The 11,531-nt window shown below is 35.4% G+C and overlaps 1 protein-coding gene across 1 annotated transcript in view; it reads right to left on the bottom strand.

The window, feature by feature from the left end:
• Positions 1 to 11,531, bottom strand: part of LOC136038370 (DNA-directed RNA polymerase II subunit RPB1-like) — a 49,252-nt gene that overhangs the window by 18,679 nt on the left and 19,042 nt on the right. The window contains exon 3 of the mRNA XM_065721439.1: positions 1,960 to 2,290. Within this exon, the coding sequence (XP_065577511.1) occupies positions 1,960 to 2,290 (331 nt within the window). The remainder of the gene's footprint in view (positions 1 to 1,959; positions 2,291 to 11,531) is intronic.

Below are 11,531 nucleotides of genomic sequence, written 5' to 3'. Positions count from 1 at the left end.
TTTTTTGATGTTCGAAATTAATTATTATTAATTATAATCTTGAGTAACATAGATTTCTAGCTAAAAATATCATTATATATTCAAAATAAAAAAAAAAAATCAAAAGCTTTTGATAGTGCATGTCATGATCAGCTTTTTCCTGCTCTTCATGGTTATGGTGTCAATCTATCGGTTATAATACTTTTACGTTACTGGTACTCTAATTATCTCCCTAGGCTCAAACCAAGTCAGTTACTATTATTCAAGTGAAAAGAGGGTTAAGACAGGGTGGAGTCTTACATCTGATCTTATTAAAATTATGTATTTCAGGTGTTCTGGCAAAAATATCTGCTACCTGTCTCTCTGGTTTTTCTTATGTTTCTTATATTAGTCATTTATTAGTCATAAATTAGTTTCAAATATTGAAGGTTGTCTTATATGTGCTGAGCTAAGGAAAAAATTTTAATCTTAAGGCATTTGGATTAGCTTGGCTTTCTCGACTGAAGATTTGTATTCCAAAAACTCCCTTTTTTATTGTTGGTGAGCTTCAGCATATACAGAAATGATGTCAAGAAAAGTCGATCCAGTATAACCACTCCCCAGAATGGGAATGGATGTGTCTTTTCCAAACTTGTAAAAATGTATTTTATTGGATTTACTGAAAGCTATGATCAGGCTTAGCAATTTTTAGAAACTTTCTCAGTTGGTTCCACAATTTTCAAAAATAGGGTAAAATTTTTTAAATGTACTTTTCACCTGCCAATAGTGAAAGTCGAAAAGGCAAATGAAATTCAGAAATATTTAAAAAAGATATAAGCCCCTAGCAGACAAACCAGAGTCATTGATTTGATCCCCAATATTAATCAACTTATTAACTTCGATTTCCTAGATATTAAAAATGGCATTTTGCCATTCACGGCCAGTTCGCTTAATGGACATTTGACCATCAAGCTCACATATCTTAGAACTGGGATCAGACAAATTATACTTTCTCATGAGTTGCGTGCTCCTAGTCCTTGGAATTTAATAAGAAACACAAGTTTTTTTTACCGAAAGTAAGTAGCGACGTAAAAACTTAAAACGAAAAGAAATTACTCCGTATATGCAAGGGGCTGTTTTTAGTGTTTTAAAAAGCAGAGTTGAGAGAAAGAGTCAAACTTTAACGTAAAGAGTGGGGCGTTGAGGAGGGAACAGCCCTTTTAATATACGGAGTAATTTTTGTTCGTTTTAAGTTTTTATGTCGCTCCTTACTTCCAGTTAAAAAAAACTTTTTTTTTTAAAATTAATTACTGTAAAGAGCTGATCGAATAAAAGTGATGACAACGTGGTTAGTTCTTTGCAAGGGTTCTGGTAAGAAAAGCTGAAGTGTTTTACATGTGTGTGATATATTTAACCAAACAAATTTTCTTTCTTTTTTTTAACTGATTCCTCTGTAAGAAGGAAACCTTGATAAGTATTAAATGGAACGAACTCCAAAATCGTAAAGTATTATTCTTAGCATATTTAATTTCATAGTTGTTTTTTTTTTCGTTCGTACGACGATTATTATGATTTAAAAAAGGAAATATATTGGTAAAACAGTGGTTGAACACGACTTCCAACAAAGATAAATAGAATTTGTTTCGCTTTTATGTAATATTAGTTTTATTACCTGAATTTGTTTTTTAACCGATTCCTTTGTAAGAAGGAAACCTTGATAAGTATTAAAAGAAACGAATTCCGAAATCATAAAGTATTATTCTTAACATCTTTAATTTCATGTTTTTTTTTGTTTTGTTTTTTTTGTCGTTCAAATGACGATTGTTATGGTTTAAAAAAGGAACTATCCTGGTAAAACTGTGGTTCACTACGAATTCTAACAAAGATAATTAGAATTTGTTTCGCTTCTATGTAAAATTAGTTTTATTGTAATAGTCCCCTCATTGTAATGATGGAGCAATACAAATAGTGGGCCTAGACAGATATAGCAGACACACTTACAATCGATTATATCACCTAGCTTGTAAACCAAACCGTCATGACCCTTAGCAGGTCCAAACATAATAACCTTTGGCCGGACATTGAGCGGAGGTGCGGGAATTACAGTTAGAAACATCCAATCAGGTCTTGCAAAGTTTGGATCGATGCCAAGAAAGTGACATTCCTCATCAGGAATGTGTTTGAATATTTCATAGACACATTCAGCAGTCAAGGCCAATTTCTTTTCCTGGGAGTCTTCATTGATATGTTTCCATTCAGTGGTCAAATCTAGCACCACGTGACGAATTTTTGGCTGATATCGAACACAGCCACCCTGATCAACTTGCTTGGCCTGAAAAATAACATTTAGACACAAAGAATATTAGCTAGCACTTTTGTTTTTAGATAGAACTTTCATAAATTATAATGCACCAAAAATAGTATAGGAATTTTATTGCAGGTGAAGGAGGAATTACATAGAAAACAGAAGTGTCAAACCACAAAGCAAAGGTCGAGGCAAAATACATTTCAAAATCTGTAGGGGGGGGGGGGTATTTTGCTGTTCTTTCAAATGTTTTTCAATGAAAATACCGAAAATGATATTTTTCAATACAAATACCGAAAAAGTGCCATTTGGGGGGGGGGGGGCAATTTCATTGACCTTTTGATTTTTTTTCAGTGAAAATGCCAGAAAATATATTTTCAAAACCAAACAAAAAAAAGTATCTACTGGAGGAGGGGAGAGCAATTAAAGCGTCTAAATGTGGGTATGTAATTTAACATGCAAATTTAGTGAAAATTACGGATAAAATAATTACCGAAGTACGTGATTCCTTTCCCAACAGATGCTGTTGATTCCATAACATAAATCTAAGGCGTATTTTCGCTGTTCAAACAAAATGTTAGTAAACAAAAACCTATAATTTATATCTAAAGGGCTGGTCTTCGAAGACCTAATCTCAACATTACAAACTGAGAGGATTCAGGATAAAATAATTTATCAGAGAGTTTGTCTTCCATTACTGAAACCATTTTGGTAAGAGGTTGATTTTAAGAATAACTAATGTAAAAAAAAAACAATAGTAACTTCATGGCATTAAAATAGTTCTACTACATAGAACAAAGACCCCTAATAATGATTAGTAAAATGGCTATAACGAGAAAAAGGTTGAGATGGCCTGGGCATGTATTGCGGATGAATTATGACAGATTGCCAAAGATTGTCCCTTACGGCCAACCACCTAGGACTAAATGAAAATAAGGTCATCTGAAGTTGGACTGGGGGGTGTCGTAAAGAAGGGTTTGGGTGTTGTAAAGAAGGATGAAGGACTGGGAGGGTGTAAAGAGGGAGGCTTTGAATAGATGGTAAGGAGGAATGCGGTTGGTTGTATTGGCCTCAGGCAACGAGTTTTTAATAATAGTAGTAATTCAAGCACACTGACTAGCAATGATTAATGTTGGTGCCAATATATTTCAATTATTGCCTAGAGGTAATTGAAACACACAAATAATGCAAAACTATAAATGACATGGTGAAATATCTTGAAAATTAGGTGTACAGGAATCCCCCCCCCCTAATGAAACAAAAAAAAAATGATTTAAAAAATTATAGCTTTTAACTTTGCCCATACAAGCAAATTCAATAATAATATTATTGGGATGCATCACAATTCTGAGCCGAAGCCATTTGAAATCTATGAAAGGGATGTAGGCCGAATTACTTATAACAGTTGATTTGATTGTAATTAAATTTAAGTTGATTTGATTGATTGATTTCTAATGAAAAAAGTAGATTTTCGATAATTGCTAGGATATAGCTCAATTTCTGATAAAAAATTCCATATTTTCACATGTATTTTTTCTTTAAAATTATTAAGTTGGAATTATTAAGAGGAAAATAAGTTGAATCTTTCAGAAGGAGGACCTTTGAATACCCCATTCTAATACAGATAGAAATTTTGAATAAACTATTAAAACAGTTCAGAGTTCAAGCAACTATGCCCACAAGAAAATATTTCCCGAATAGCCCCATGGGCAGGAGTGAGAGATTATGCTGTTTGCTTGTTGCTTATGCAAAGGATTTATCAGAGGCAACGCTCTAGTATTGCCTATAGTAAGGGAAATGAGGCTCCAATGTGTTATCATTTATTGATTTTTTTTTCCCAGAGGCACTTAATATGGAAAAAGTGGTCGCATAGGCTTCGGAGGGGGCTTATTCAATTGAAAACTGAAAGTTATAGTGACCTTTTCAAGAATCAAAAATGATCACTGGACGACTTGCCCACCAACCCCTTTTTTACCCAACTGCATCTGATTAGGAACTTGAGATAAAAATTTTTGTTAAAATAGTTCGAAACTTAAAATAGTCCTAATAGTTTCTTTAAATACTATAAAATAGTCTTAAAATGAAACAAAAACTCTTGGGTCAACTTAGTACCCCAGGGTCTGGGGGCAGAGACTTTAAGTTATACCCTGTGAGCATATATGGAGCTTCTGGAAGGAATGCATGTATAATCTTAATAGGGAGCTTATTTCCCTAGAAATTGAAAGTTCTAGATCACTTTTTAAGAGTTAAAAGGGAACATAGGGCAACTAATCTTCCTTCATCCACCCCCTGCTTTCACAAACCCATCTGATTAAAATTAAGAGATAGCCATTTCGTTTAAATAATTCAGTCATCAAATAAAAAACTTGGGGATCAACAAAACCCCCAAGAGCAGAAGGGCAAGTGTTTTAAGTTTTGACCTGGGGACATATATGGTTCTTATGTAAGGAACAGTCGTATAAACCTCAGAGGTGGTCGTATAAACTCATATGATTGAAAATTGAAAGTTCTAGGTACCTTCATATTAGTCAAAAGTGATCTGAAGGCAGCTACCCCCCCCTCCAGACATTCTCTTTTCCCAAAATGCATCCAATGACAAATTTGAGGTAGCCAGTTGGCTTGATATAGTCCAGAGATAAGATAGCAAAAATTTTGGGGTAAATATACCCCCTGGGCCCAGGGAAGGTTTTTATGACTCATAACTCGGGGGTATATAAGGTTTTTATGAAGGAAGTGGTCATATAAACTTTGGAAGGGACTGAAATTGTTAGAAACTGAAATCTCGAATTTCCTTTTTAAGAGCCAAAAGTGATCCGATGACAACTAGCTTATAAGGTTTCTGTGGAAGGGATCTTATATATTTCAGATGGGACTCATTCCCAACCCTCTTATCCCAAAATTTGTTAAATGAAACTTATCATAATATCTATGTGTCCGATCATTTTGTTCAAAATAGACCAAAGATCATATAACATAATATCCAGGGATAAGACAGCCCCTAGAACCAAGGGGGAAAGGGCAAGAGATGTTAATTGTGCCCTCGGGGCGTAATAGGTTTTTATAGAAGGAATGGTCTTATAAACTACAGATGGGGCTCTTGATTGCTTATCAGAATTTCCAGTACCCTTTTTAAAGTTCAAGAGTGATTGAATGGCAACAAGCTCCCCCCTCCCCAAGATCCCTTTACCCGAATGCACCAAATCAGTATTTTGCAATAGCCATTTTGTTCGAAATAGTCCAAAGATCAAATAGCATAAAACCAAGAGCCGACGCAGCCCTCCAGAGCCTGGGGGCGAGTGATGTTAGTAATGCCCCCGGGGCATTAGATATAATGTAAGCGTCGGTTTTATAAACGTCAGAGGTGGCTTGTTTGATGGGAACTTGAAAGTTCCAGTTAAATTTTTAATAGTCATCAAACATGGTCTGAGGGAATTTATCTCCTCCCCAAACACACACAACCTCTTTTCTTCATATGCTTGCAATCAAAATTTTTAGAGAATCTTTTTGTTCGAAATAGTCCAACGTTCAGATGACGAAAATTTGGAGTCAGTAAAACCCCACCAGAGCCCATTAACCTTCCCCACTAACCTTCAATAGCAATAACCTTCCCCACTATTTCTAAGGTCATAAAGCTCTAATTTTATTATTTTTTCGTCAAAGGCAATTCATATTGAGGAGATAGTCATATCAACATCTGAAGGATTTCATTAAATTGGAAGTAGGAAGTTATAGTGCCCGTTTTAAGAGTCAAGAGTGATGGGAGGTCAACTAGCCCTCTCCTTGTCTTTTTTCCCTAAATGCATCCAGTAAAAATTATAATAATTATTCAGAGATGAGATAAGACAATATTGGGTCAACACAACTCACCAGTACCTAAGAGTAGGAGTTATAAGGTATACCCTTGGGGCATATACGGTTCTTAAGGAAGGGATATTCGTACAAACTTAAGGGGGGGCTAATTTAATTGGAAATTGAAAGTTCTAGTTTACTTTTTAAAACTGGAAGACCAAAGGGCTACTAGTCTCCCAAGCCATTTTTAACCATAAGCCAATCTAATAAAAATTTAAGATAGCCAGTTTGATAAAATTAGTTCAAACATTGAATACAAAATTGTCCGGGTTCAATAAAACCCCCAGAGCTGAGGGACAAGTGATTTATGTTATCCCCTTGGGGTATTTAGGGTTTTTATGCTAGGAGTGGTTGTTTAAACTTCAAATGTATCTAATTTTATTGGAAGTTGAAAGGTTTAGTTACATTTTCAAGTGTCAAAAGTGATGGGAGGGCATATACCCCCCTTCCAAACACATCCTCTTTTCCTTAAATGTATACAATCAACTTGAGATAGCCATTTTCTTTTAAATAGCCTAACAATCAAATAAAAAAACTCGGGGTCGATATACCCCCAAGGGCCCAGGGGCAGCTAAAAGTTGAAGTTCCCTTTTTCATAATTAATAGTGATCCGACGACAACTAGCCCCTCCTCTCCACTAACCCTCTTTTCCCCGAATGCTTCCGATGAAAAATTTAAGATATTCATTTTGTCCAAAATGGACCTGAGATCTTACAGTAGAAACTCCGATGTAAAAAAAAAACAGGGTGCATATAAAGGCCCCTGGGCAGATAAGGTTCTTATGGAAGAAGAGGTTATATAAGATTTGGAGGGGATCATTCTATTGGAACCTGAAAGTTATAGTTCTCTTTTTAAGAGTTGAAACAGACCCGAGGGTAACTAAGCCCCTGCATTCTTTACCAAAAATCCATCCGATCGAATTTTCTAGATAGGCATTATCTTTAAATCAGTCAAAGTATCAGATGAAAAACCTCCATGGTCAGTACAATCCTCCAGATCCCGCGGGTAAATGTTCTATATTATGCCCTCGAGGCACAGAAGGTTCTTATGTGAGGGCTTTTAAAATAGCTCAAAGACCAGACAGGCAAACCCCCCAGCCCCACCCAAAAAACTTATTAAGGATATTTTGTTCCAAAATTTTTGGGAGCTGACGCTTGGCTCTTCCTGCATAACATCCCCCCCAACAAAAAAAGAACTTTATTTTAAAAATTACGGGAACTCACCCCTGGCCCTCCATGGCACAACCTCCTATAAAAAAACAATAGCCTATTAACGATATTTTGCACAAAATTCATGAGACCTGACCCCCAGTCCTTCATGGCCAGATAATCATCCCTCCCAAAAATAATCAATGATAAATAATGGGATTCTACCCCTGGCCCTTCTTCCATGGCCTGACAAAAAAAAAAAAATCTTATGAACGATATTTCATTTTAAAAGTCATGGGAATTCAGTTTAATTTTATTCACTCTTTCCAAAACTGTTTATGACACCAATATTTTTAACTACAAACAAGAGTTTGGCTACTACCTGTTTCCCTAACGGTAACAGCATATAGCCTACTACTTATTTGGTGCTTTTCTAAAACAAATTATCCTACAAATATCACATTATACTACGAATATCATATTATACTCAAAACGAATAGAAATTTCCACAAAGATAAATAGAACTTAAAACTAACATAAATTAAATAAACAACAATTATAACAAAAAAGCACACAGCTAATATAAATAAGTAAATGAATTTTAATACAAGTAAAGCTTAAATTGAATATGTAAGACAAGCGTAAGACCAACATAAATAATTTTCTTTTGAAGTATAAAAAAAAATCTAAAATGAACAGAAACTATATAAACAATCATACCGAAGAAACTTACAATAGGTAAATAATGACGAAGACTACACTGCCTTTCCATAATACAAATAGAGAAGAGAGAATATTGAGGACTTTTTTTCACAAGACAGTGAATGAACAAAAGGAACAAAATATTCAAATAAGTTTTGTTCATTGGGAAAAAAGTCCTCGTTATTCTCTCTTCTGTATTTGTAAAACAATTGGTACAAAATTCTGGCACACAACAGTCCCCAACCGATTTCAAAAAACTGGCAGAAGAAGTCGGAACACCCTCATGTGACCACACTGAAAACCCTCCACTGGAAGAAGATTATCACCTTTGTCGCCAAATTCAGCGGGAAGAAGTAGAAGATGCAAAAAAACAAACAAGGGGTTGGTCTGTGCTAGGACCAGATGAAATTCCAGCAAAGGCTTTGAATGTACTACAAGTAATATTACTAGTTCTGCCTCTGGGGTTTTATAACTTGGTTATGAAAGAAAAAAGGTGGGCTGATCCTTAGAAGATATCTGTAGTTATCCCCCTATTTAAGAAAGGTGATGAAAGTCTGTGCGAGAATTACCGACTAATCAGCTTAGAAAACTGTCTTGGAAAAATTTTGGACAAAATCTTAAACAAAAGGCTGGAATTATGGCTGGATGAGAGGTTAATTCTGAAAGAAGAGTAAGCCGGTTTCCATAAAGGGTACTCACCGTCTGATCGAATGTTTTTGCTAAATGCGTTGATTAGTAAGTATTGCAAGGGAAACGAAAAGCTGTACGTGGCTTTTCTTGATTTAAGTAGAGCATTTGACAATGTTGACCGTATAATTCTGTTTAGAACGCTTTTTTGAACAAGAATTCCGCCACCCTTTTTAAGGGTTCTTCTTTAAATGTATTGTTTGACCAGAAATGTGGTAAAGATAGCAGGAAGTGGTATATCTAGAATTTTTTTTAGTGTAAAAGGTATAAAACAGGGTAGTACCCTATCACCGAAACTTTTTGCTACTTTTATAAATGATCTTGCCGAATACTTTGAAAAAAGATGGCGCTAGTTGTACACCTTGGAAATAAAATATTATCATTACTTTTATTACCGATGATACTGCCTTGCTTGCCAGATCCCGTTCGGTGCTACAAACTCTGTTGGATTTCACAGCTGATTCTGATTATTTAGAGGGAAAGAAACTGGAAATTAACACAAACAAGACAGAGGTGATGATGGTTGGCCGTAGATAATCAACAGGGAGTAAGGATGAAGAGAATTTTAATTTGAATGGTGAAGCTGTGAAGGTTGTGTCTCAGGCAATATATTTAGGATTCCATCTAAATTCTAACGAAAGATGGAGCAATCATATTTCAAAGATAGCAAATCGAGGAAAAGCAGCAAGGGCAACGCTGTTCAGGAGCAGTAACTTGTCAGGGATAGGTGACTTAAAGACGCACAAAAATCTGCTCAAAAATAAGGCAAATCCTCCACTGCGGAGGAGATATACGAGGCCTAGAAGTGCCAAAATCATTAGAAACTCTAAAGCTACAATAATATAAACAAAAGCTAGGTCCGCAAGCCCTACCCCATAGACTTTTCATCAAGGGAGATTTGGGACTTTCCTTCATGAGAAAACATAGACAGACCCAATTTTTTAAGTTTCGATGTTTCCCTTCCATGTCAAAAAACTTTTGAACAGCACAAGTTTATCGTATGCGTGGAATGGAGGAGATTGCCAAATCTCAGATCACAAAGTTATTCTGTCAGAGATCCAAAGAAGGCTGGAAGGTCAAGAAATTCAGAAATGGTGGAACGACCTTAGCCAGTCGGAACCAAAGATACCGAAGGTATCATGATACTGCTATGGAACAATTGACCACAGGTTCAAGTCACTTGAGGCCAACGCATGTACGGCTGCTTCACCTCCATTGTAATCTATTTAACGCCTTCCTCTTTACCCCCTCTCATGAATTTCCTATTTCTCTTAAACTTTTCTTGAGGACATCCTTATATGCAAACCATGAACGACCTGTTTTTCCTTTAGCCCAAGACAACTTTGTGCAAACGACAATTTTTGGCAATTTGTTATCCTTGATCCGCAAAACATACCATAGCCATTTCAATCTTTCTCTAGCGATAGCCCTAGAAATTCGGATTGAATCAAGGTCAACTCTTTAAAATGAGGTCTGTTAGTCGGGTACCAAAAGAAAGCCGTAGGCAATTTCTCTAGAAAACATATAGAACATCTTCTCTCGTCAATTGGACCACCTATGTGTCTGAACCATATGTGAAAAATGCCAATACCGTTGCTTTCAATATGATGGTTTGGATTTGCCGACTCACCTTCATTTTCCTCAAACATTTTTTCAGTTATTAAAATGATCCTTGGCTATTCTGCTTTTAACTGTTTTCCAGCACCAACCATCTTTTTTATAATACTACCAAGGTAACTGAGGCTATCCGTTTGATATTTTTTTTGCCAACAACATCCTTACATCTTCACTAAGTCCTAGCTTTACCGACTTTTTCTTCTTAATTTTAACTTTCAAACCTTTTCTAACACAATCAACTCACAAAATCTCTAAGAGTTCATTCATTTTTCTCAAACTTATATCTAGGATGCTTACACTATCAGCATAATATAAGTCCAGGGAAGTTCTTCTTTACCATTATTTTCTGTGCTTTCCTGACACCTTTCCTCTGCTCCTTTAGAAAAATTTTACAAAACAATACATATGAATGAAAATAGAATTTAACCCTGCTTAACTCCAAATTTAATACGAAACCAGCTATTAGCCTCTTTATTAGCCTCTTTTCGTACCTACGCCTCAACAGTGTCATTCTCGTACATAGCACTAATAACATTAATTGTCTGGTATACCTAACAAGAAAAGAACCCTTACCAAAGCTCTTCTATCATTTGAACTGAACACCTGCTCATAATCTATAAAACTGGGAAAAAACTGAGAAGTGAAAGTATTTGATGACACATCTCAGATATTAAGCTAAGAGGGGAAATTTCGATTTACACATCCTTAGACCTTCCCAAAACCAGTTTCTTCTTCTCTTAAAACTTTTTCGAAGGTTTCTTTAAGTCTATAAATTATCAGCATAAGAAAGAACTAGCTACCTGCCGTCAAGCTGCATCTTTTAGATCCTTGGTAATTTTATCCATTATCTCCACTTCACACCTCCTTACTTCATTTATAAATAGTTTTTCTAGTTAATTTCAATTCCTTTTATTTTCATATTATCTATCAGTTAGATAATTCTTATTAAAGCCTGTTCTTCTTTTTAATAAACATAAAGCATTTTCACTAATATTCCCAATTATGTTTCTAACTTTCTTCTCAAATACATCATCACCAATTTTACAGATGTTTCTCCTTAAATTATTCCATCTATCTTCTAAACTGTCCAAATTTAAACTCTTCTGTTTAGTATTCAACTACTTCTGGAAAGTTAATCTCAAATTCTCCTCCTAGTGTCTACTAACACCTTATCTACCCAGAAGATGCTTACGCTTCCAAAACCTTAGGTTTAACATAACCCTGGGCACTTATAGATGGTGACTGTAACTTTCAAAACCAATAAC

This window comes from Artemia franciscana, chromosome 18 (genome assembly GCF_032884065.1).
Source record: "Artemia franciscana chromosome 18, ASM3288406v1, whole genome shotgun sequence".
NCBI lineage: Eukaryota > Metazoa > Arthropoda > Branchiopoda > Anostraca > Artemiidae > Artemia > Artemia franciscana.
Note: the sequence above shows the minus strand (reverse complement) of the source record. Positions and strands in the feature narration are given on the sequence as shown.